Raw genomic sequence first — 27,913 nt, forward strand, 5'->3', positions numbered from 1 at the left:
GAGCAAAGAGGCTGGGAACCGGTCACTCTCTCTCTCGCTTTCTTCACCGAATGTGAAGGAAGGCAAGTCCTGCGGCAAAAATCAGCGAGATTCCAGGAGAGGCATCCCAGCTCTGTTGCAGAAATGGAGGTTCCAAACTTGGGACACAACCTAACTAGCCCGATGAGTCCGTGTGAGGGCATGATCAAGAACCTCAGCTTGGATGCGATACAGTTATGCGAGCGAGAGGGTAAGCACAAAATACATGTAGTTTAGGCGTTGTAATTCCAATGATCACCCCCATCCCTTTCCACAAATTTCATTCTTTGTGCATTAGAAGATTCCCTGACATCAGATAATGAAAGATGATAGCCCTCTATAGTAGTGCCACAATGTCTGAATAGGTGTCCAAGAAGTGCATAACGCTTCTGTTTGGCCCTTATTTTATGATGAAAGTGTAACAATATGGGCATGTTTACAGTTTATCTGGATTGGATGGAGACCGGTGCGCTGCTGCATCAGCGGCATAGGCGAGGGCGTCAATGCACAGATTTTTCTTCACATAACCTACCCTATCTATGGAGCCTATGCATTTAGGTTTTCACAACGAAACGAAATGGTCATATCAGAAAAATGCTAGGAAAGCAATTTGGCGCAACGGTGGGGTTTCACCATTTCAGAACCATGGACGTGGACAGCAGTCGGCAAAGCGCTTTTACACAGGTTCCAATGGATATAGACTAAGATAAGGATATTATTGCCTGGTGCAGCTCTGAACAAAGCTTAAAATTACAAATATATAGTCTATATTGAAGTAGCCTACCGTTAGAGCTGTTTTCATTTCAGAAACCACATCCACAAGCCCAATACAAGGATAGCTTTGAATTGCATTATTTAACAGGCTCTGACTAAGAAAAGCTACATGATTTGATGATTTAGCTGGTTGAGAAGACAACTATTTATGTATGCTACAGAGGAATCGCTTTACAATGGCTCAAACATTATGGTCTGATCATTAAAAGGCTTTGTTGAAGTTCACATTTCGATACCAGGCCTATTAATTGTAGCTTAATATGACAATTGTATGTGAACATTTCAATACTGGATGTCAAATGCATGATGTAGCCTAGGACCTAAGTTAGCCTACTAGGCCTATATGTTACCAGGATGGATTTTTATTTTTGCAACATTGAGATCATTTTGAGAAATACATGCAGATGGAGGCCAGCTGTTGCTAGGCCTAGCCTAGGCTACTTTTCTCTAAGTGTAGGCCTATATCCTACGATGGCTGATTTGAATGGAAAAAATAGCAAGTCATGATCACTGGAAGACTGGGCTCAAAGATGGCTGCACCAATAGAAAGGAGTGTGCAGCAGGACATGGAGCATCCACACCCTTCACTCTAATTCCTTAGATCATTTTACAACAGAGGGAGAAAGAACATGGACAAATCCATTTGTTCCATAATATGCTAGATGACACATACTCAATGCATTCATTGCATTACAAGACAATAATCGACAAACTATAAGGTATGGCCTAGTCACAGAAATACTAAAGATGTGTTTTTAGAAAAATGTTGGTAGTGAGCATCTTAAACTGAGCTTTTGATTTGTACATAGGGGGTGTTGTCTAGGGCCTGTGTAGTCAATGGTGGTCTTCACAGGACCACACAAGCAGGGCAGTTAGACCCTGCCAGCATCTTTTGCACTGGTTCATTTTCTCATCTGCTGCTTAGTGGGATGCAGTTGATATCCTCTTATACAACTCTGGCCTGATTTAAAAGCTGTCATTTTAGTAATGGTATACGCTGGACTTTCTGAGGGACGTAGTTGTTGGTGCCAGCTCTGTGCTTTGTACTTGTATTGGCCCCTCTGCAGCAAACAAGCACTCTCCTATTTGTCAGGCAATACTGGGTAAATAGTGGCTAAGTGTCCTTGAGCTGCCCATTGTTTATAGTACAATATCACAACAATCTCTGTCATTACTTTACAGATCCTGAGGGGAAATGACAGGATTATAATCAGGCGTCTGCATCCTTTACACAACATTGTCATTTTAGTATGAAGCTCTTTTCCCAAGACAGGCTACTTCTTCACTGGCTTTGATGATGCTTGATATAGCCTACATCAGCATCATGGGTTTGTGTTTTTCAACACTCCTATTTCCATGTAGATTTCAATATCTCTGATCCAGGGTCACTGATGATAGGGCCAATGCCATGATAACAATAAAACCATACCTACTAGACAGACCATATAAACATGAAAGCAGTTTAAATCATGGTTTTAGAATAAATCAGGTGTAGGACAGGATGATCTCCTGAAAAAGCATTCTCATTAACACCACAGACAGCTTTGAGGTCTTATACCTCAACATCACATGTAGTTTATTCTGCTTTGACAGACTAAAGCTTGAAGCAAGCTGTTTTGATGGGTTAGTATCATTTTAAATCTTCAAGGTTATGTTTTCATGTCATTTTCTTAGGCTTGTTCAAATGTAGGGACTGTGCCCAAGCTTTTACGAACTGTTTGCTGTCTACAAATACAATACATTCAGTTCTCTTGGAAATGTTCCCCAATGTATTTATAAAACATTAAATTTCATATTTATTTTAGTGCTGCAAACCTGTCAAATGATCTAGCATATGATCAATATTTAATCGTCAACACAAACGTGAGGATTCCCAAGTCAACCCAGACTAGCAAATGGCTTCGTCAGAGGCCTATCCCATATGTTAGCATTGTGATGTGTATAAAGTGGGGGTGGATAGCAGCAGATATAAACTATATATATATATATATATATATATATATACAAACAAAAGTATGTGGACACCCCTTCAAGTTAGTTGATTCGGCTATTTCAGCCACACCCGTTGCTGACAGGTGAATAAGATCGAGCACACAGCCATACAATCTCCATAGACAAACATTGGCAGTAGAATGGCCTTACTGAAGAGCTCAGTGGCCTTCAACATAGTACCATCATAGGATGCCACCTTTCCAACAAGTCAGTTAATCAAATTTCTGCCCTACTAGAGCTGCCCCTGGCAACTGTAAGTGCTGTTATGGTGAAGTGGAAATGTCTAGGAGCAACAACGGCTTAGCCGCGAAGTGTTAGGCCACACAAGCTCACAGAACGGGACGGCAGAGTGCTGAAGCGCGTAGCATGTAAAAATCTTCTGTCCTCGGTTGCAACACTCGCTAACGAGTTCCAAACTTCCTCTGGAGGCAACGTCATGTCAAGAACTGTTCATCGGGAGCTTCATGAAATGGGTTTCCATGGCCGAGCAGCCGCACACAAGCCTAAGATCATCATGCGCAATGCCAAGTGTCGGCTGGAGTGGTGTAAAACTCACCGCCATTGGACTCTGGAGCAGTGGAAACACGTTCTCTGGAGTGATGAATCACGCTTCACTATCTGGCAGTCAAACTTACAAATATGGGTTTGGCAAATGCCAGGAGAACGCTACCTGCCCAAATGCATAGTGCCAACTGTAAAGTTTGGTGGAGGAGGAATAATGGTCTGGGGCTGTTTTTCATGGTTTGGGCCCCTTAGTTCCAGTGAAGGGAAATCTTAACGCTACAGCATTCAATGACATTCTAAACGATTCTGTGCTTCCACTTTGTGGCAACAGTTTCGGGAAGGCCCTTTCTGGTTTCAGCATGACAATGCCTCTGTGCACAAAGCGAGGTCAATACAGAAATGGTTTGTCGAGATCGTTGTGGAAGAACGTGAATGGCCTGCACAGAGCCCTGACCTCAACCCCATCGAACACCTTTGTGATGAATTGGAACGCAGACTGCGAGCCAGGCCTAATCGCCCAACATCAGTGCCCGACCTCACTAACGCTCTTGTGGCTGAATGGAAGCAAGTCCCAGCAGCAATGTTCCAACATCTAGTGGAAAGCCTTCCCAGAAGAGTGGAGGCTGTTATAGCAGCAAAGTGGGGGGGGGTTAACTCCATGATTTTGGAATGAGATGTTCAACGAGCAGGCGTCCACATACTTTTGGTAATGTAGTGTATGTGAGAAGGCACACGTGACTGAGCCTTTCCCCTCTGTCTCAAGAGGAGCTCTGAGAACTGCATAGAGAAATAAAATAACTGGAACTGACATCACCATCTGAAGGAGCTGTTATTCTTTGTTAAAAAGCCAAACATCCATTTTGAATGCTGTATAAGAAATTCAGGCCCACTTGTCTACCAAATCAAATGTGTGCCAACCAGGTCTAATCTCAATTTATATGTATTCCGTCTATGTCCAGTGGTCACCAATTCAATAAGTTACCATGATGGATGGGTGACATTAATTTAACCAAGTAGCTGTGTCTGTTCTCTAAGAGACCTCCCAACCGCCATCCTCCCATTCCAGCTGTGACACCATCCTAGCTAGCCTCACTGTCAGACACTGGTTGTGTATGTGTGAGTTGAGCCTACCATCTGTCTTTCAGCAGCACCAACTAAATGAACAGTAGCCATAAGCCCCCTCCCCAAGAGCCCAATATTACCAAACATTATCTCAGGCCTGATGCCATTTGTTTTTCTAAAATATACTAACAACACTAAACAAGAGGCTTAGACTCAAATCCCCTAAAAGCCAGTGGAAACCATGGAGAAGCCTTTATGAGAGAAATCCAGGAACTGAAAGGGGAAATGGAGTCATACTCTTGATACCATACCAGTAGTGTTTACAAATAATTTTAAAGATTTGTTATGATTTATTGTCCTGGCACTCTGACAACTCATCTGAGTAAGCAGGCATGAGAGCACATATTTTGTGTGGACAGTTGCCCCATGACTGTGTCTGTGTCTGGCAGTAGCCTTGTTTACACATTGCACTAAAATGTGGGTTTCGTGATCTGCTCAATCCGAACAGTTAGTTAGTCAATGTTAAAATGTGTCTCTTATCCGTCCACTGTGTCCACATTGTGGCCAGATTTCCTGGTGCCGTCCTGTATGGAAATTATTTGACTGATATTCTTTCAGAATAATATTAATGTAATATGTATTTATTTTATGGCATTTTATTGATGCCATAAGTCAATGGTGCTACCTGTCAATTATTTTAGAGGCCGGTATAATGATAATTTAAATGGTTTGACTATCAAGATCTGTTTACACTTGATTGATATCCAGATACAATGGGTCCCTGACTACCTCCGGAGGTACACAATGTGTATTTTAATCATCCACACTTGTATCAAAATGTGGGCACAATCAGAATGTGCACAAGATCAGGACAAAGAAAGCATGTTAGCACTAGGTGTAAACGGGGCTTATTACACTGCTGCTGCTCTCCACCTCATCCAGACCAGACACTGCACTTCCAGCTCTCTGGGGATTTAACCCTTTGCTGTGAACAGATTGTGTAAACTAGTTGGGGGGACAAAATTATGTTGGAATTGAAATGGTTATTTAGGTAAAAGGGTCTTCTTGATAAAAATTATAAATGACGTGTATATCAACAATGCTATGTAAACAGTTCCATAAAAGATTGATTTTTACGCCAAAGTATTCTGTTGAGGGATTTAACATAATTTCCTCTCACTCTGGTTAAACATGCTAATTCTATGCAAACGAAACACAATGACTCACCTCTTCATCCTCCCCTAAGAGGCCTTTTGGATTTAATGAATTTGCTAGAACAGCTGGGTATATTTAGAGCTGAACTTCTTTTATGATATTTTTTTTTTTTTATTTAGTCATTCACTCTGCATTCTTACTCATTGTTTTCTGTTTTTGTTTCTATTTTATTGTTTTCTTTGTTGCTCAATTATCCTGTGATTTTATTGGAGTAATGCGTTACACACAGTATCTGTATGGAGCCATATGAACAGAGCTTTGTGTTTCACTTCTAGTAAGATGTTACCGCTTTCACTCTCAGCTTGTGCTATCTTGCCAGTGTATTTTGAAAGTCTTGCACTGAATCGTACTTGGTGTTTATAGTGTTGTGTTGGAGTCTTTTAGCGTGAGAATGAACCAAAAACAAATGGTCTGTCTAGACAGTACCTCCGGATTTCCAACCACCTATAATGCTTCGACTTTGAATTCATAGCAGTGGATGCTGCTGAGGGGAGGACGGCTCATAACAATGGCTGGAATGGAGCGAATGGAATAGCTTCAAACAGATGGCAACGACGTGTTTGATGTATTTGATACTGTGAGGGAAAATGTTGTTGTCTGAAGTGATAGCATTGAATTGTACACAGCATCTCCTTTCATTCTATCTTGGTTCGTGCAGGTGACTGTGACATCCTTCTCAAACCAATTGTCAGTACGCCCAGAACACGGTTCTGCGAACCAAAAGAAGTATCTCAGTTTCAAGGTCCCAGTTTTGAGAGATGAAGCCTCGTCAGTCACTTGCAGGAACCAACATTAATAATGAATAATGTAAATCATGCTTATATGACTTGTTTGTGTAGCAGTATAAAAGGACTGAGAAGGAAAGCCCTTGTCAGAGTTTTCATCAAGCTAGGATTGAGTTTGTGAACATCTCCGGCCGTGATAATAAAGATTGATTCATTTACATTGAGTTTGAGTCCTTAGTGGTGAATTTCCACGACAATACCATTCCACCAATTCCGCTCCAGCCATTACCACGAGCCCAGCCTCCCCAATTAAGGTGCCACCAACCTCCTGTGATTTATAGCCTATGGGTCATGTCGACACTCAGGAAAACTCCTCGCCCAAATCACAAGACAAGCCATGTATATATGTTAAGTAGGTTGATATTGATTGTTGATTTTGTTTAACTTCCCCATATTGCTCAAATTAAAGGGCAGTACTCAATTAGTTTCATTTGACAAGGTTAAAGTAAAGGACACATTTGCAGCAAACTGCGATTCTTGGCCATGCTACCTGGCCTTCTATGTAATTGATGAGATTGTGAGCCATGGATTCAATTAATTAAATGCAACCTGCTATACCAATGTTCATGTATTTATTTACAAACCACTGTCTTATTTACAGAGCAGACAGATTGTATTCTGAAAGCTACTGCATAAATACGGCAATGCGGATTTCATTGAGACCTGCATCATGCCAATGTTTCTATTTCAAAATGTGGCAAAGTGATAAACACCCTGCTGCACCTGTGTGAATAAGCTTGCAATCTGCTGGTGACATAACTGTGAGCTGTGTCTTCACAGACCAGACAGCTGGCTGGCTTAGAGCCTTCAGTATGACAAGACTCATTTATAATCCTCTGAAATGATGGACCAATATATTGCATGCCATTTCAGAAATGGAAATAATGTATACAGTATGTCCTTCCATAGGCTCGTCTCCCCACCAGGCATAATTCTCTTTTCCACGGCTTCCTTTCTCTTGGGTTTGATGAGCTATTGAGCTGTCTGAGTTATGCTGCATTGGTAAATGCCTTTTTAAGGACCTAACACTGAACATCATTATGCTCACTATGTGAGCTCACCATTAGTCTGGCAGTCAGGGCTAGTTTGGGAAATTCCAGACCTAGGGTGTATGCTGGAACATTAATACATTGTAGGAGGCAACCCGTCCATCTGAGAGGCTACGTCACAGCCTCCATTACCTAATAGGCATATTGATTCCAATGACCTCCAAGCCTGTCGAACGGAACAGGCCTTAAACACAAATTGTCTGTGACCATTGCTTGATGTTAATTATGGAAGCCAGCTAGTTTTAGGCCTCAGGCTAGGATCACCATCGCACTAGGTTAGCTTGGGAGAACACCTATAATACTCAACTACGGCAGTCCTGGCTGACGTAGATACAGTACCACAAGGCCTGGGCCAAACAGGCCGACAGCTCCATCAAAGCAAGACGAGCGTTCTATGATTCATACAGTATAGTAAAATGATAACAAAATACTGAATGTTGAATCCATTAGGTAATGCTCGACTATGTTTTATTAGAACATTAATGGGTAGGTAGGATGAGTTTTTACTCACCAAATTAACCGCGTAGTGTGGTCAAAGACTTAGTTACTTAGTTGTATTCACAGTGTGGTTACCTATAACCACACTGTATAATAGTTATGTTTTGGGATTTAGAAATATTTATGAACTTCTTTTTTATATAGAACATCAATTCAAACATTCAATTGAGCAAACTATTTCAGATGTATAATGAACACAGAGTTCTTCACAGTAGTAGAACTTTGTGGGATCAGCAGAACCAAGGGATGGTTGCACCTGCCTCTCTTCCTCTCTGATTCAGATGGGTTGGGTTAAATGCGGAAGACACATTTCAGTTGAAGGCATACAGTTGTACAACTGACTAGGTATCTCCCTTTCCCTTTCTGCCATTGGAAGAAGAACACTACCCACCGCTGTTGCTCCACCTTCATTCTATGGATGTGATTGTTGGTTGTTGCTGTTGTTTTTACTTTTTCAATCAAACCTGAAATGTAGAAACATTCAGATACTAAGCAACAGGAAAAGACAGGAAATTAATGAGGAGAAATCACTGTTGTGTATTGTTTATTGACAGATGTGCTCTCACCATGATGATTTATCCTCTCTCTTCAGGAGGCTGATGACCCACAGCAACAGGGAGGCAGGGTCTTGGGTATCCAACAGCGCCAACTAGTGTGTCTCGTGGCCAGTGGCATGCGGCGACAGGAAATACATACTGCCCCTGATCAGACAGAGAGTGAGAGACACAGGGAAGATAGGAATTATACGAGTAATGCCTCTACCTGATGTATAGACAGAGCATGCTGCTGATCACAATACAAACTTACACAAAACGTATGTTATATAGACCTACATGTACATTTTCTTAACTACTTTAGCTAGCTAGCTATGGATTAGGCGCCCCAAATCAGCAACCACAGATCGCAGCAGCTGTTCCCTCGCTGCACCAAAGTCAATCAGCCAAATGTATTTCACAAAGCCCCTTTTACATCAGTAGTTGTCACAAAGTGCTTTACAGATACCCAGCCTAAAAGTCTGCTGGAACTGTATCAATGTCTTTCAAAAGTAGTCTCATACAGTTGACTTTGGAGGTCCAGCTCTCTGTCTTTACCTTCTTTGATTTGAGTCATCTGCTTTGTATTGTTAGCTCAATTTATTTCATGCCACAACCTTGCTAGCTGCGGGGTAAATTACTGCACTTCTGACAAACGTAAATAGCGCATTTGTTACTTTGATAACTCATTTGAGTAGGCCTACCCGTGCACGTGCTTTGATCGCACATGGCTAGCTAGCTAACAAGCTCGACCTTGTTACATTTTTACATATAGCGGTAAAACGATGAAAGTTTATAGTCCGTTAGTGGGACCCTGCCCACAATCTAGCTACGTATAAATGCTGCTGGGTAGTTATTTCGTATGTTTACTTAACTTCCTTACATCCGGACTGGAGCGGATAGCTAGCTAGCTGCCCAACTTGGCTTGGCCTGCCGCCTGCATTGCTTCATTGGTTTGTGTGGAAACAAGTAAAAAATAGGATTGGAAATTAGATGCTTTTTCTTGCATTCTGACTAGCTAGCTAGCTAACGTTAACTGTCATAGCTTGGGGGACAAATGTTCATACGAAATCCATCACATTTCCATGTTGGGGGGTGGGCATATCCTGCAAATTGTCCCAAGTATAACGTTAGGCCTATACCTAGCTCTACATTTTCATTTGAATTAAACCAATGGACTCACCTTCACATTGACTGGGATTATGATCTTCTAGGCCGGGTGGGACTACATGGGTTGAATTGTGTTTACATTTCTAGAGGCTGTTTATAATGAGTGATGTTCTGTTGGACTGTATAGTGTAGTCACAGATAGAACGGTTAGTTACCAGTAGCTTTGGTGTGGTGAATCTAGGTCCAGGGCTGAGCAGACTGCAGCCCCACAGGAGGGCCTTTGGAGAGGAAGGCAGAAGGAGCTGGTGCTGCTGCTGAGTCAAACACGGTCTGTCTGTTAGACCTCCTCTGTGCAAAGAGGTCTTTAATCCCATCATCACCTGACCCTCTCCTCCTGCTTCCATTTATCCCTCTTTCTCAGGGGAGAGGGCCAGACAAAGTAAAGAACCTCCACAGACTGTGAAGATGGATCACATCAAAAGGATCATGCATTTAGGCCTATTTGTCAGGAGGAAATAGCCTACGTAATTCAGTGGTTGACTAGTTGGTACCCATTTAGTTTAGTAAATGTACAATAATTCAATATTGCTCAGCAAGTACCTTCCTACTGGTATCAGCTTCTTTAGAAACAAAGGTATAATATTTTACAGAGCTGTGTGTGTCCCTTTAGTTGGACATAATTTGCCACACATTTTGAGTAATTTAGCACAGCATTATCACAGTTTAGTCATACTAGGCCTAGACCTAATTCTGTGTGATTAGATCGCCATAGGCTAACGAAAGCAGTTTGTAATGCTGTTATGTGGGCAAACGTTGACAGCATTAGCCAGGCTTACATTTGACATTTTAGTCATTTAGCAGACACCCTTATTCAGAGTGACTTACAGTTAGTGCATTCATCTTAAGATAGCTAGGGGAGACAACCGTTATCACAGTCGTAGTACCATGCCAGTGCCAGTGTAATTCCTCTATTTGCAGGTTAATGAGGTGGGATTAGTGTAAACAGCTGAATAGCTAAATCAGCATTCTGGCACAGTGGCTTGGGCTGTGTGGGATGGGTGCTAAACAGCCATCCAAAAGCTGGTTGGGTTTTACTCTGTGCTTTGCTGTTGGCCAACACTTAATTTTCTCAAACCAGTGTTCAGTGTTTGCAGATAGCCTAGCGGTTACAGAAGTTTGTTTAGCACAGAGCAGAAGACCTGTGTTGAAAAATGCCCCTTGACAGAAACCCATTTTTGCATGCCTAGTTCAATAACCTCAGTATGAATGATATGGTTTATATGTTTTGTAAAAACTCCATATGAACCAATTTGTGGAATTACTCAATTATCACTTCGCCTCAAAACTCATGGTCCGAGATAGGCGTTCCATGGTCCGCTGCTTTTCCCATTGATAATTGAGTCCCATGCATTACCCCAGAATTCCACATTCTTGCTCTTGTATTTAGTTCCTGTATTCAGAGCTTGCACAGAAAACAAATTGTTGCCATGCCTTGAGTAGGTGTTTTAGTGTGTAGTGGATTCTCATGGCCATGTTACAAAGCTCTTATTCACTCACTTGTTTTGGTGTATAAGGCTATTTCTATTCCTGTGCGTCTTTGTGTGTGTGTTATGACATTTTCATGAACACGTAGACATTCTGTAGCACCAAAAGGTGTCTAAACATGCATTTAGTGAGGAAATTGTGAATTTTCCTTGCTACACACACCTGTTCAAAATAGGGAGTGCTGGACTAGATACTGAGGAACATGGTCTGACAAACCCTGAACAAAAGGCTTATCAGAGCAATCTTCTATCTACTTTCATTTTCTTTGTGTGTGACAAAAGAAAAATGTCCTCCATGAAAGAGAAAAGCGAGGCTTTATTAAGAGATCCATCTGTGTTGGGTTGAGTCACTATAATCATCAGCGTTTGAAATATTTAACACCGTATGTGCTTGTAATCTGAGGGGATTGCAGCGTTGCCATGACAACAGATACACGGTGGAGCTCCCGCTCTTTGGTAAGTGCTCCACAGAGCACAGAGGCAGCTGAGTGGTGGAAGTGCTCCCTGTAGGGGACTGTAGGGCCCTATCTTATGTATTAGGTGTCTCAAATTTTAAAAAACGTCAGTAGTTCTCTAAATTGTAAAATATAATTGAGACATTTCTCATCTCCTTAAGCATTAAAGCCCAACCAATCCTTTTGTCCCTGTGCCACAGGCAATAAATCACAGGACAGCGGCATCGTAGAGATGGAGGAGCTTCCTGTCCCTCAGAACATCAAGATCAGCAACATCACATGTGACTCCTTCAAGATTTGCTGGGACATGGAGCCCCGGGTCAAGGAGCGCATCACTCACTACTTCATCGACCTCAACAAGAAAGAGAACAAGAACTCCAACAAGTTCAAACACAAGGTAAACTATTAACACGCACACAACAACAACTAGGCTATTTCAAAGGAAGAACTCACAGTTTATAATACAATCAAATGTATTTTATAAAGCCCTTTTCACATCAGCAGTTGGCACAAAGTTATTAAGATACCCAGCCTAAACCCCCAAAGAGCAAGCAATGCAGAAGCACAGAGACTAGAAAAAACTCCCTAGAGCCTGAAGTTGTCTCTAAAATAATTTCTACATGATAAGGCCAGTTGTTTAGTTTGAGCTATAACACCAACCAGTATGTACCCACATCGTAACCTTTATACCCCAAACAAGTTGTGTAACAGGCGTAATGAGTATATAAACGGAGAGTATCTTAAATAATTCATCAATCCCCCCACAATTTTTTTGCTTAACTAACACTCACACTTTACTTTTTTCCAGCTTACTCGCTCTGGATAAGAGCATCTGCTAAATTACTCAAATCGAAATGTAAACAAAGGATAGATAACCTTTTACCAGAGCTCAGAAGCAGAACTGACACTCCCACACTAGGGAACCTTTTGTATTCTAACAGATTAAGCCCTGAGCATGAATGATATCACACAGCGCTAGCAGAGACTAATTGCACAAATATGGCTGCTGTTTCAGCCTTTAATCTAATGCATCTAATGTAACATTTTTGCAGATCTATTTCATCAGTCTCCCATTCACACTCTGGGTGGAGTGAACATAAAAGCCCCCCCCCCCCCCCCCCCCAAAGGAAGTGGTTTTCTTCCCATTCTCTGTGTGAATATACATAGATAGAATGCATTTATTTTCATTACAGCACGCAGGGCCAATGTTGTGCATTAATGTACTGCTGTTGTCGCTACACAGGGCTGGTGTAATATTGCAGGGCGGGCCCAATCTATGTCCTGCTAATGCATAGAGACAGGAAGTACTAGGCTCCATGGCATACATTAAATCAATATTGAGGAGATGGGGGAAGGGGAACGCCACAGGAGTCTATACATGTCATATATGCAGCTTAAAGGTCATATTCAGACGTTTTTTTTCTCAATATCAAGTAATTTCTGGGCAACAATGAAGTACCTTATTGTGATTGTTTTCAATTAAAATGGTCAAAAATAAACAAAAATAGCTTCATAGCAAAGAGCAATTTCTCAAGCAAGAATTGTTCTGTGACTGTCTGGGCGTGGTCTGACTGAGGAGGGGAAAACTGAAAACTAGCTGTTATTGGCAGAGAGGTTTGGAACTCTTTCTTCTTCGTCTATTAACTAATTTACCACCTGGTGATGTCACCAGACAGGCCAAAACTTTATCCCACAAAAACAGGCAGACATTTCAGGTGGTCTTTTCAAACAGCTCTTACAGTGTAAGGGCAATATCATAATTTTCACAGTATTATTCCAACCTAATAGTGTGGAAATATATATAAAACATAGAAAATTCACGTTTTTGACTGCACTGGGCCTTTAACACTAAGCATTGTATTTATGCTGATTTAGTGTTTTGGTCTGTGCGTGGCATTAAAATATACTGTATCAATAGTGATGAGGCCACTACTGATATGTTGCTTTTGCAGCTGAACGGTGAATAATGTGTTTATTCAGAGTTTGTGTTTTGTATGTAGAGTTGTAAACTTTGTGTATGTTGAGTTTAAGCTCTGTCTGCCGGTGTCCCTGTCCAGGATGTCCCCACCAAGCTAGTGGCGAAGGCAGTGCCTCTGCCCATGACAGTGAGGGGTCACTGGTTCCTCAGCCCGCGTACGGAGTACACCGTGGCCGTCCAGACTGCCTCCAAACAGAGTGACGGAGACTACGCCGTGTCAGAGTGGAGCGAGATCATCGACTTCACCACCGCCGGTAAGGCAGGGGGCAGAAGAGGGACAGGGAAACAAAGCATTTATTTTTTGGCCTATCCCTAAAACCTTCTATCTTTATTTGATATAGGCCTACATGCTGTATTCTCTCATTAATGGCTAATCCTAACCCCTGTTTCCAGATTATTCCACGGTGCATCTAACCCAGCTGCTGGAGAAGGCTAAGGTCATCGCAGGCAGGATGCTGCGCTTCTCTGTGTTCTACAGGAATCAAAACAAAGAGTACTTTGACCAGGCCAGGTACGTACGAACGTCGGCACAACTGCCCTAACAGCCAGCACAGTTTTATTCTGACGTTATGATACAGTATGTAAAAACGGTATAATACGGGGAAATCACGTAATATAGAGATACATGACCCTTTGCTGTACCTCCTTCCCTTGTAACTGAAATTGTCATAGGCTTTTCTCAAAGCTCAAAGGCAGTGGTCCAGATGGTATGGCTTAATGCTGTTTTTAATATATACTCAGATAGTATAGGCTGTGCATGTGTAAGTCTAGTTCTGTATTTGGGGAGTTAGTCTAAGCTCAACAGAAAGGTATTATTGCAAAAAACTGCCTCCAAATCCATTAAAAAAACTCTGCTTACATTGCATCATACAACAAGTAAAGTATCTAGGTTAGCAGATTATATTTGGGTAAAACAGCCGTTCCGGATATTTGTTTACTTATAGGATTTTCTGCATTCGGAACTAGAAGTGTACCATGGTCAGGAAACCTCTGAATTACTATTTTATATAACAGCAGCTTGCACAAGTTAGGTAGAATTTTTTGGGTTCGCATTTGCGCATATGTTTGCTGGAACAAATGACCTCCCCAATGACTGCATGCGTTGGACCAGTCTTAAAACGTAGCAGCTTTAATTGCTGGATACAAAGCCTTTTAAAGTATATTCTGATGAAAGAGGAAGCTGAGTGTGTAGCAAGCACCTGACTGGAAAGCAAGATGGAAAAGGGGGAAAGAGAGAGGAACAGAGTGAGAGAGAGAGAGGAGAGAGACAGAGAGGAGAGAAGTCTGGTGTATTTTTAGTTGTTTGCTGATGTGTTAACCGATTATGTATTTTTTCTTCTTGGGGGATAAGAGCACTTTCTGTTCTTTAGTTTTATCTTCTCGTATTTGAATTTCTCTGTGGTGTAGCATGGTGAAAAACTATACAGAAACGGCTTCATCTCGTGGAGAATACACCCAAGGACAGTAAAATGAGGCCTTTCCTATGATGACCCGGATGGGACCTTAATAATTAGATAGTTACCATGACAAAGAGACAATTATGGTTATAATGGCAACCTTTAAAGTGTTACCAATGTAATTACGCCAATAATTGAAGCCTTTGGAGCTCAGATTTGCATCATAGGATATGACTGCCAATTTAAACCTCACAAGGTGCTTTCAAGTTTCTGCTATTCATTTGTTGGCATCCAGAGATCTTGCCGAATACAATCTATCTGTCCGTTTTTTTTGTCTGAGTTCTGTCTAGGGGCAAAGAAAGGTCTGTTTGCCAGTGAGAAAACTGAGGAGCAATTCATTTTTATAGTAGATTAACTAGATGACATTGATTAGATCAGTCTTTTTACTCATTGTTTCCCGAAATGCATCCTTTCTGAATAGGTTGTTTGCGTAGTCAAGAGACACATTGACAAGCTTTCAGTAGGATTCAGCTGCTACCCAAATCCCTGGTTGTATCGATGATACATTTATTGTAATAACTTATAGTATAGTGATTACTCAGACAGTTGTCCATGTCTCCTCTCCAGGGAGGTGCATGGGAACCACATGCTGCCAGCTGTGAAGGACAACAGTGGAAGTCATGGCTCACCTATCAGCGGGAAGCTGAAGGGCCTCTACTTCAGCTGCAACACAGAGTTCAACACAGGCAAGCCCCCCCAGGACTCCCCCTACGGCCGCACACGCTTCGAGATCCAGGCCGAGGCCCTGTTCAACCCCAAAACTAACCTCTACTTCGGGGACTTCTACTGCATGTACACAGCCTACCACTACGTCATCCTAGTGTTGGCCCCACAGGGCTCGCCCGGCGATGACTTCTGTAAGGCAAGGCTGCAAGCGCTCGACGTCACCAACAACCACTTCCTGACTTGCACGGTGGACGAGGAGGCGGGCGACGGGGCGCTGGTTTTCCGGCACGCCCAGGATGTGATCCTGGAGGTGATCTACACAGAGCCCGTGGACCTGGCGCTGGGCACGGTGGCAGAGATCAGCGGGCACCAGCTCATGAGCCTGTCTACCGTCAATGCTAAGAAGGACCCCAGTTGCAAGACCTGCAACATCAGCGTGGGACGCTAGTGGGAGACTGGACTGCACCTGTGCTACACAGATATACACACACGCAACCCCAACCTTTACCCACCTTTATATCCACAAAGGACCACCCTCCCAAAAGAAGAACATTGCAGGAGAGGGACCCAGACTGTGAAAGAAATTTAACAACAGGGTAGGGTGCTAGAATTCCCAGTCCACACGCACACGCACACGCACACACACACACACATCATCCATTTTCCTTTTCAACCTCATAGGAACCACCCTCCCAAAAGTGTGGCATTCTATTCATCCCTCCCGCCTTCCCCATCAGAAGAGAAACCATGTAAAAGAGGGAGGAGCCCCAACTGAAAGATCTACAGCTGAAGTGTGGGATCCTAACAAGCCTTGGTCAGCATCATCCAAACCGCTAGCCAACACTGACTGATCCCTTTAAATGTTCTAACCAAACATTGTTCCGTGCATGTATTCACACAGCTTTTCTCATTGATTTTCTCTCCTGTTGTTTTTCAAACGTCTCCTTCTCCCGTTGACCTCTTCAAATGTTCTGTTGTTCACTTCAGTCCAGGTAGACAGATGGTTGTGTTCCTGTTTTCCCATCTCTCCTGGAAGGCGTTAGAATGGTTCAGATCCGACAGATCTAAGTTACTCCCTCCCTCTGTCAGGCAGAGACTGGTACTAATTTAGGGCTGCAGTGTCATCATCTTTAAGCCAAAGGTAACACAAAAGGACATAACTTGCTGTAGAATAACAATACTAATGCAACAGCCACTTAAAGCATATTAACTCGGAGATCAAGTTGAACTACTTGGTAACCATTAAGAGCATGATGCAGTATGTACAGCATGACTTTGAAAACTGAGTCTGTCAGTTCCTCTACCACAGCTACCCTTCTGCAATGTTATGTGGCGGTGACGTCTCACTCTACCACAGCTACCCTTCTGCAATGTTACGTTTGATTTATTCTAGTTATAAGGAAACCATAAACTGTGTTTAGTAAAGTAATGTGAAAAAATATTTATTTTTTACTGATATATACACATATAAACCAGAAGTGCACAATGTCAAGAGCTCTGATCCTAGTAAAGAATGACATTTTTGGATGATAAACACAACCAGGAGAAAACAACACAGATTTGAGTAACTTGCACTATGCCAACATTCACAAGTTAGTTTTTTTCCAAGGTAATGTATAACTTGAATTTCCACAATTCATCATATCAACTATGAACTATTACATATCATAGTACAATGTGGGACTAAAAACTGATTGACATGCACAAACATTCTACAGGATCGTCGGATTGTGTATTCGGATGACATATCCCCCGTGCCAAGATTGCACTTTTCAAAGAGCAGCATTTTAACGTAGTAGACCACGTTACGTACCTGTTATATCGACATTAGTTTGGCAAGAACAAAATGCAAGTAACAATAAAGTGCCATAAAATAGCTTAGAATAGCATAAAATAACATTTATCTAACATCAACTGTGATATATATTTGTTCTCTTTTTTTCCTTAAAATGAAAGTGTTACACTCGCTACATCAGTTTCATAAAATATTATAATTACATTAGTAGCATACAAAAAGTATAATTTGTCATGAATAACAAAGGACTTGTTAAGGGACTAAAAATAGCTGGATGTGGCCCAGCAATTCTTGTGGCACTCTTGCCATCACTCTTAACCAAAGTGAGAGTCAGTCAACATCAAAGTCATTTAAAGTGCATCACCATGTAAGCATCGCATGAAACATTACCAGAAGTACCGCTATCTCACTTTGAAATTTGTTCTGGGAAAAAAAAAATCCAATAAAGTGAGCAAAAAAAACCTGTTTCAAAATAAAAGTCCCACTGTGAAGGAGGCTCAAACAGTCTTCGGACTATCCCGTTTACTGAGCAGGACTTCCAGCAAACGGAGTTTAGCTTTTAAGTTCTTGTACTCGCAGTACTCCTCTGCCATGGGCCCACGGTCCTCTTTCTGGGCAGCCCTTTAAAGACGAGGAAGAGAAAAATACTAACTTAACATTTCAGATAAGCTGCAGCTTTCATTACTGGTATAGTCCCTGTGTTGCCTTATTCAGATAACTTTGTACAGTAAGTATTGTAATCGGAACATTTTATTTTACTTTCAAAAACCGCTACATGTACAAAATATGTGTATAGTTCAGAGCAGTTGTCTCTATCTCTCCGTCTCTCTCCCAAGTACTTCTTTGTGTCGTATTAACGTCAGTAAATGTGTATCATGCTGTTGTGTGATTCTGATTAATTCTTCTGGTGGATGTTTTGTTTTTCACAAGGCATTGTTGAACTATGAAAACCAAATGTTCCAGTTTATTAAAAGAAAATTAAAGGAAAAGCAAAAAGTGAAGTGTAACGAGTCTTACCGGCCGGTCTGTGTGTAGAAGTGGTCCTCAAAGACTCGGAGAGCTGAACGGAGTCTCTTCTTCTCAGCTCGCGTCACCCTCAGCTGCTCCAGTAACTCTGACCTACAGTACAGTAGAAGTGGTCAGGGAGAGGACTGAATACATACAGCAAGGCCTCAACACTTCACTTGCCCAATCCCAAATCAACCCCTTTGCACTGGCGAGAGAAGTTACACCTGGGAGAGCATACCTTGATGCCTCGTGCAGTGTTGCAGTGGTGACACTGGGCGGCTGTAGACCTTTGATCTCCTCCAGAGGTGACACCAGGGGCATATTGGCCACTTCACTATGCGGCAGACGCAGTGACTCATCTGAAGACACACAACGCAGTGCTGTATGAGGTAGCCAGGTGCTGTCCTTCACACACTCTTCATCAGAACCCTCCTCTTCCTCCTGTAGGGAAACAGCACAGAGGCTGAGAGACGTGTGTGTGTGTGTGTGTGTGTGTGTGTGTGTGGTGTGTGGTGTGTGTGTGTGTGTGTGTGTGACAGAGAGAGACTCACTATGGTGGTGATGACGGGGATGGTGGTGGGTGAACACAGGAGCTGCTGTTTGACCTGGCGGTAGCGATCATAGAAGGGCTTCATCAGAGTCTTCTCCTGTCTGGTGCTCTGAAAACACACACATACATGGTTAAAAAAAAAACTCGGAACAATATGCAATTGTCATTGAGAAGCTACACAAAATAAAGAAGCTACACAAAATAGGACATTTACAAGGAACACTGGGCAGTCTTACCGGTCGCCCATACAGGCTCTCAAAGTAGAGCAGACACTTCTGCAGGGTGACCTTCTCCACAGCCATCTGAGCTGGAGTCATCTCCTGCAAGAACACACCAGTGGTAATACAGTCAGACACCAGGCCAGAACCAAACTAATACACAACACCACAATTACACTGACAGAATAACACCCACAGCTTCCAAGTATATTACTAGCTCATGTCCAGTATGTTACAATCCAGAGATAACAAGGTAGACGAAATTAAGGCAAGGGTTGCTTTCCAGAGAGACATCAGGGATTGTAACATACTCTGTTTCACGGAAACATGGCTCTCTCGGGATATGCTGTCGGAGTCGGTACAGCCACCGGGATTATTTTTGCGTCACGCCGACAGAAATAAACATCTCTCCGGGAAGAAGAAGGGCGTGGATGTATGTTTCATGCCTAACAACTCGTGGTGTAATTGTAACAACATACAGGAACTCAATTCCTTCTGTTCACCTGACCTAGAATTCCTCACGATCAAATGCCGACCATATTATCTCCCAAAATAATTATCGTCGGTTATTGTCACAGCCGTGTATATCCTCCCTCAAGCCAATACCACGACAGCCCTCAAGGAACTTCACTGGACTTTATGCAAACTGGAAACCATATATCCTGAGGCTGCATTTATTGTAGCTGGGGATTTTAACAAAGCAAATTTGAGAACGAGGCTACCTACATTTTATCAGCATATTGATTGTACTCTATCTTCTGCGATGCATACAAAGCCCTCCCTCCCTCGCCCTTCCTTTCGGCAAATCTGACCACGACTCCATTTTGCTCCTCCCTTCCTATAGGCAGAAACTCAAACAGGACGTACCCGTGATAAGGACTATTCAATGCTGGTCTGACCAATCGGAATCCACGCTTCAAGATTGTTTTGATTACGCGGACTGGGACATGTTCCGGGTAGCCTCAGAGAATAATATTGATTTATATACGCTGATTCGGTGAGTGAGTTTATAAGGAAGTGCATAGGAGATGTTGTACCCACTGTGACTATTAAAACCTACCCTAACCAGAAACTGTGGCTAGATGGCGGCATTCGCGCAAAACTGAAAGCGCGAACCACCGCATTTAACCATGGAAAGATAACTGGGAATATGGCCGAATACAAACAGTGTAGTTATTCCCTCTGCAAGGCAATCAAACAGGCAAAATGTCAGTATAGAGACAAAGTGGAGTCGCAACGGCTCAGACACGAGATGTATGTGGCAGGGTCTACAGACAATTACGAACTACACGTCTTGCTTCCAGACAAACTAAACACGCAACAGCGCCTCTTCAACCTCAGAAGGCTGAAGAAATGTGGCTTGTCACCTAAAACCCTCACAAACTTTTACAGATGCACAATTGAGAGCATCCTGTCAAGCTGTATCACCGCCTGGTATGGCAAATGCACCGCCCACAACCGTAGGGCTCTCCAGAAGGTGGTGCTGTCTGCACAACGCATCACCGGGGGCAAACTACCTGCCCTCCAGGACACCTACAGCACAGGAAGGCCAAAAAGATCATCAAGGACAACAACCAACCGAGCCACTGCCTGTTCACCCAGCTACCATCCAGAAGGCGAGGTCAGTACAGGTGCATCAAAGCTGGGACTGAGAGACTGAAAAATTGCTTCTATCTCAAGGCCATCAGACTGTTAAACAGCCATCACTAACACAGAAAGGCTGCTGCCTACATACAGACTTGAAATCATTGGCCACTTTAATAAATGCATCACTAGTCACTTTAATAATGCCACTTTAATAATGTTTACATATCTTGCATTACTCATCTCATATGTATATACTGCATTCTATACCATCTATTGCATCTAGCCTATCCCGCTCAGTCATTGCTCATCCATATTTTTATATTCTTATTCCATTCCTTTACTTAGATTTGTGTGTATTAGGCAGTTGTTGTGGAATTGTTAGATTACTTGTTAGATATTGCTACACTGTCGGAACTAGAAGCACAAGCATTTTGCTACACTCACAATAACATCTGCTAACCATGTGTATGTGACCAATAACATTTGATTTGAGCTAATCAAGAGTAGCCTAATCTTTATAAGAGAATAGGTCCTTTCACAGCCTATATGTACATTTCCATCGCATTACCACTATGTGGGGTTTTACCTTGATGTTATCAGGCAGTCCCTCCTCCTCTCGTTTCTCCATCAGTCTCTTCATCAGGCTATCAATGGTCTCCTCCAGTGAGGGTTTGTTGTTACTGTTGTGGTAGTGTTCCATCGCCCCCTTGGGTTCACTTGTGGACCTGCATGTCCCTGTGTTTCCCCCTTTCTGCTGCTCTCTGAGCCCCTCTGCACACTGTTTCAGCTTCAGCTCTACACAGGTTCCATTTGATAATATACAACATCCATACAAATATCAATATAGATTCAGAATACATGTCCTTCCTCCACAAAGAAAAAAACATCAAAATGGCATAAATAACGAATATAAACAACATTCATTCTACAGCCACCAGGTGGTGTGTCTCGGTGTTACATTCAGCTTCTATTCACACAGGGGTTTCTAAACACATCTGATTGCACCTCGTCAAGGACTCACCTTTGAGCTGCTTTCGAGACTTGGTGAGGTCCCGCATCAGTCTAGACACCTCATGATGGGCAGTCCTATCATTGTGTGCTGGCTGTCACAGAAAAACAACACACACCTCATGAATATATTACACATAGAAAAAAGTATGTTCATCATACTGTATCTGGCAAATTATATCCTATCGTTATTATCAGTCCATAAACACTAGGTGGAGCCACACTAAATATATGCGCTATACTGGATTAAGAAGTTCAGCCCTGGAAAAGACAGAAGTGTAATGGTTGTAAACGTCCAGTAGGTGAAGTCTTGTCCTTTAATCGGTCTACAGTTTCTCATTTGCGTACAAGCAATTTTTGGATCTGTGTTGAAACGTATCTATAGAACAGCAATAATCAAATGCTTGAATACATTTACAGAACTTCTGATAATTGTCTTGCCTTAGTACCTGATTTGCATATCTTAGAACACCTTTCACAAAACTTTAAATGTCATCAGTGGGGGAAAAAAGCAATGTTAAGTGTACACAGAATATAACACATTGTTTTCATCAGAAGAGAAATGTGTGTAATTGTGTTCACTGTCTCCGCATACAATGTGCTTATTTTTTATTATGTTTTTTTATCAGGAATAATATTTGATGTGTATTCCCCATAATTCTGCACCTTTGTAGCTGAACTTTTTGAAAATCTACAACATTGTCGCAAAAAATGCTGGATTTCAGTTTCCAAAGGCTCTGTGCAGCTGGTATTGGGCTGACTTTGCGCTTTAGGAAAGGAAACTGAAGTCAAGTCTGCTTCTCAGCCCCAGACAGCTGAGACAGACAGAGAGATAGAAAGAGAGCGTTATTTGAATCAGTCTAAACTGGCCTGGCATAGAGGGAGAGGAGATATGACTGTCTGTGGCTTTGATTCTCTCACTCAGCAGAAGGAAATACATTCCTTTGTCTTTATGAGACAGTCTGCGCTAAAACCATCATCAGTCAAACTATGGATTCATTCAGAAACTAAAAGGTTGGGCTCTGGGCTATAATGGGGTTGTAAATAATGTTTCACGGTTTCACTGTCTCACCCTGTACTGTCTCTCTTGCTCAAAGTGCTCCTCGAAGCGTCTGATCCTCTTCCTCACGTTCTGGATGTGTCTGTTGAGCGTCGTGACCGATGGGGCCTTGTTTGCGCCCTCTGCTGGTTCAGTCCTCACTGTGTAGTGAGCCCTGAGGAGGGAGGGAGAGCTAGAACGGTAAATTACCATTATCCATTACATACCGTACAAACACGTCCAGCACCACCACACACACACAAATACAAAAACTGAACACAAACACACAACACTTGGACACAGTCTCATACATCCTGATGTGTTGTGAGCAGGGTGGGGAGGGGGCCGTTTCAGGGTCCGTGTTGAAGCGATGGCCCAAGCTGAGGTTGTGGCTGCGGGGGGACGGTACGGGACAGTCACCCACTGCAAGGCGCTGAAGGAGAGGACTGGGACTAGGGGTCTTCAGACATTCACTGCTACTGCCCTCAGAGAGAGACACGGGGGGCCTCTGGACCGGACTAGCTTCTGACAGAGAGGAGAGGGAGGATGGAAAGAGACAACAGTGGTCAAAGTACATAAATTAAATGAAGACCAACAGGTTTGAAATGATAGAAAAGCTAGCAATGTAATTGTGCACCTGTCCTATTCACCCTCTGGATGGCAGACATACACTATCCATGTTTCAATTGTCTTAAGGCTTAAGAATCCTTCTTGAACCTGTCTCCTCCCCTTCATCTACACTGATTGAAGTGGATTTAACAATTGACATCAATAAGGGATCATATCTTTCACCTGGATTCACCTGGTCAGTCTGTGTCTATGTCAAAAACAACTGACTTCACTTCAGTCCTTCACTTTGGTCCTTTGTAGCTCAGTTGGTAGAGCATGGTGTTCACAACACAAGGATAGTGGTTTTGATTCCTGGGAATACCCATTTGTAAAATGTATACACGAATGACTGTAAGTCACATTGGATAAAAGTGTCTGCTAAATGGCATATTTTATATTATACACTGAGTGTACAAAACATTAGGAATTGCACTTTGCATGACATAGACTGACCAGGTGAATCCAGGTGAAAGATATGATCCCTTATTGATGTCACTTGTTAAATCCACTTCAATCCGTGTAGATGAAGGGGAGGAGACAGGTTAAAGAAGGATTCTTAAGCCTTAAGACAATTGAAACATGGATAGTGTATGTGTGCCATTCAGAGGGTGAATGGGCAAGACAAATGATTTAAGTGCCTTTGAACGAGGCATGGTAGTAGGTGCCAGGCGCACCGGTTTGAGCGTGTCAAGAACTGCAACGCTGTTGGGTTTTTCACACTCAACAGTTTTCTGTGTATATCAAGAATAGTCCACCACCCAAAGGACATACAGCCAACTTCACACAACTGTGAAAAGCATTGGAGTCAACATGGTCCAGCAAGTGCCTCCTGGGTGGCGCAGTGGTCTAAGGCACTGTATCGCAGTGCTAGCTGTGCCACCAGAGACTCTGGGTTTGAGCCCGGGCTCTGTCGCAGCCGGCTGCGACCGGGAGGCCCATGGGGCGGCACACAATCGGCCTAGCGTCGTACGGGTTAGGGAGGGTTTGGCCGGTAGGGATATCCTTGTCTCATCGCGCACTAGCTACTCCTGTGGCGGGCCAGGCACAGTGCACGCTGACCAGGTCGCTAGGTGTACGGTGTTTCCTCCGACATATTGTTGCGGCTGGCTTCCGGGTTGGAGGCGCGCTGTGTTAAGAAGCAGTGCGGCTTGGTTGGGTTGTGTTTCGGAAGACGCATGGCTCTCGACCTTCGCCTCTTCCGAGTCCGTACGGGAGTTGCAGCGATGAGACAAGACAGTAACACCTAACAATTGGATACCACGAAACAAAACTGATCACAGACGAGCACTCCTTCACTCTTTGTGAATATGGGCCAATGCTCCAACTGTATCCTGGTGCATCGTGACTCGACTAGCAAGCATGAGACACACCCACCCAAAGCGAATACTGAGAGAGCTTATATCATCCATAAGACTGATACGATACTAACCATAAGACTGATATAATCCATAAGACTGGTACTCACCAAAAGACTGATACTAACCTTAAGACTGATACAAACCATAACACTGATATCATCCATAAGACTAATACTAACCATTAGACTGATATCATCCATAAGACTGATACTAACCATAAGACTGACATTAACCATAATACTGACACTAACCATAAGACTGATACTAACCATAAGACTGATACTAACCATAAGACTGATACTAACCATAAGACTGATATCATCCATAAGACTGATACTAAGCATAAGACTGATATCATCCATAAGACTGATACTAACTGTAACGGATGTGAAATGGCTAGCTAGTTAGCGGGTACGCGCTACTAGCGTTTCAATCAGTTACGTCACTCGCTCTGAAACCTAGAAGTAATGTTGCCCCTTGCTCTGCAAGGGCCGCGGCCTTTGTGGAGCGATGGGTAACAATGCTGCGTGGGCGACCGTTGTTGATGTGTGCAGAGGGTCCCTGGTTCGCGCCCGTGTCGGGGCGAGGGGACGTACTAAAGTTATACTGTTACATTGATGCTGTTGACACGGATCACTGGTTGCTGCGGAAAAGGAGGAGGTTGAAAGGGGGGTGAGTGTAACGGATGTGAAATGGCTAGCTAGTTAGCGGGTACGCGCTACTAGCGTTTCAATCAGTTACGTCACTTGCTCTGAAACCTAGAAGTAATGTTGCCCCTTGCTCTGCAAGGGCCGCGGCTTTTGTGGAGCGATGGGTAACGACGCTTTGTGGGTGTCAGTTGTTGATGTGTGCAGAGGGTCCCTGGTTCGCGCCCGTGTCGGGGCGAGGGGACGGTTTAAAGTTATACTGTTACATAACCATAAGACTGATACTAACCATAAGACTGATATCATCCATAAGACTGGTACTCACCAAAAGACTGATACTAACCTTAAGAATGATACAAACCATAACACTGATATTCCATAAGACTGATACTAACCATTAGACTGATACTAACCATAAGACTGATACTAACAATAAGACTGATACTAACCATAAGAATGATATCATCCATAAGACTGATACAAACAATAAGACTGATACTAACAATAAGACTGATACTACCAATAAAACTGATACTAACCATGAGACTGATACTAACCATAAGACTGATACTAACCATGAGACTGATACTAACCATAAGACTGATACTAGCCATAAGACTGATACTAACCATAAGACTGATACTAACCACAAGACTGATACTAACCATAAGACTGATACTAACCATAAGACTGATATCATCCATAAGACTGACACTAACCATAAGACTGACACTAACCATAAGACTGATACTAACCATAAGACTGATACTAACCATAAGACTGATACTAACCATAACACTGATATCATCCATAAGGCTGATATCATCCATAAGGCTGATATCATCCATAAGACTGATATCATCCATAAGACTGGTACTCACCATAAGACTGATACTAACCATGAGACTGATACTAATCATAAGACTGATATCATCCATAAGACTGATACTAACCATAAGACTGATATCATCCATAAGACTGATACTAACCATAAGACTGATACTAACCATAAGACTGATACTCACCATAACACTGATACTCACCATAACACTGATATCATCCATAAGGCTGATATCATCCATAAAACTGATATCATCCATAAAACTGATATCATCCATAAGACTGATACTAACCATGAGACTGATACTAACCATAAGACTGATATCATCCATAAGACTGGTACTCACCAAAAGACTGATACTAACCTTAAGACTGATACAAACCATAACACTGATATCATCCATAAGACTAACACTAACCATTAGACTGATATCATCCATAAGACTGATACTAACCATAAGACTGATATTAACCATAATACTGATACTAACCATAAGACTGATACTAACCATAAGACTGATACTAGCCATAAGACTGATACTAACCATAAGACTGATACTAACCATAAGACTGATACTAACCATAAGAATGATACTAACCATAAGACTGATCCTAGCCATAAGACTGGCACTCACCATAAAACTGATATCATCCATAAAACTGATACTAACCATAAGACTGATATCATCCATAAGACTGATACTAAGCATAAGACTGATATCATCCATAAGACTGATACTAACCATAAGACTGATACTAACCATAAGACTGATACTAACAATAAGACTGATACTAACAATAAGACTGATATCATCCATAATACTGATATCATCCATAAGACTGATACTAACCATAAGACTGATACTAACCATAAGACTGATACTAACCATAAGACTGATATCATCCATAAGACTGGTACTCACCAAAAGACTGATACTAACCATAAGACTGATACTAACAATAAGACTGATACTAACAATAAGACTGATACTAACAACAAGACTGATATCATCCATAAGACTGATATCATCCATAAGACTGATACTAACCATAAGAATGATACTAACCATAAGACTGATACTAACCATAAGACGGATACTAACCATAAGACTGATATCATCCATAAGACTGGTACTCACCAAAAGACTGATACAAACCATAAGACTGATACTAACCATAAGACTGATCCTAGCCATAAGACTGATACTAACCATAAGACTGATACTACCCATAAGACTGATATCATCCATAAGACTGATATCATCCATAAGACTGATATCATCCATAAGACTGATACTAACCATGAGACTGATCTTAACCATAAGACTGATATCATCCATAAGACTGATACTAACCATAAGACTGATATCATCCATAAGACTGGTACTCACCATAAGACTGATACTAACCATAAGACTGATACTAACCATGAGACTGATACTAACCATGAGACTGATACTAACCATAAGACTGATATCATCCATAAGACTGATACTAACCATAAGACTGATATCATCCATAAGACTGATACTAACCATAAGACTGATACTAACCATAAGACTGATATCATCCATAAGACTATCATCCATAAGACTGATACTAACCTTAAGACTG

The 27,913-nt window shown here is 42.2% G+C and overlaps 2 protein-coding genes across 2 annotated transcripts in view; one reads left to right on the plus strand and one right to left on the minus strand.

Annotated features, from left to right (window-relative positions):
- Positions 1-18,335, plus strand: LOC120017687 (phytanoyl-CoA hydroxylase-interacting protein-like). The gene is made up of 5 exons (XM_038960611.1): positions 1-229; positions 11,740-11,936; positions 13,597-13,771; positions 13,911-14,028; positions 15,542-18,335. Exons 1-5 carry the CDS (start codon positions 124-126, stop codon positions 16,086-16,088), a joined length of 1,143 nt encoding a protein of 380 aa, XP_038816539.1. The 5' UTR covers positions 1-123; the 3' UTR covers positions 16,089-18,335.
- LOC120017686 (protein FAM13C-like) overlaps positions 17,099-27,913 on the minus strand; it is a 17,225-nt gene continuing 6,410 nt past the window's right edge. The window contains exons 6-14 of the mRNA XM_038960610.1: positions 23,157-23,370; positions 22,879-23,020; positions 21,820-21,901; positions 21,385-21,593; positions 19,230-19,313; positions 18,995-19,102; positions 18,682-18,884; positions 18,453-18,554; positions 17,099-18,056 (exon numbers count right to left, since the gene is read on the minus strand). Of these exons, the coding sequence (XP_038816538.1) occupies positions 17,933-18,056; positions 18,453-18,554; positions 18,682-18,884; positions 18,995-19,102; positions 19,230-19,313; positions 21,385-21,593; positions 21,820-21,901; positions 22,879-23,020; positions 23,157-23,370 (1,268 nt within the window). The 3' untranslated portion in view covers positions 17,099-17,932. The remainder of the gene's footprint in view (positions 18,057-18,452; positions 18,555-18,681; positions 18,885-18,994; positions 19,103-19,229; positions 19,314-21,384; positions 21,594-21,819; positions 21,902-22,878; positions 23,021-23,156; positions 23,371-27,913) is intronic.

Source organism: Salvelinus namaycush, chromosome 22 (assembly GCF_016432855.1).
Source record: "Salvelinus namaycush isolate Seneca chromosome 22, SaNama_1.0, whole genome shotgun sequence".
Lineage (NCBI taxonomy): Eukaryota > Metazoa > Chordata > Actinopteri > Salmoniformes > Salmonidae > Salvelinus > Salvelinus namaycush.

Bases quoted from the DNA above. Each gene is read 5' to 3' on its own strand.
- LOC120017687 (XM_038960611.1), top strand. From the start codon at position 124: ATGGAGGTTCCAAACTTGGGACACAACCTAACTAGCCCGATGAGTCCG. The intron at 11,937-13,596 runs GTAAACTATTAA...GTCCCTGTCCAG, and splicing joins CCAACAAGTTCAAACACAAG to GATGTCCCCACCAAGCTAGT. The intron at 13,772-13,910 runs GTAAGGCAGGGG...CCCTGTTTCCAG, and splicing joins CATCGACTTCACCACCGCCG to ATTATTCCACGGTGCATCTA.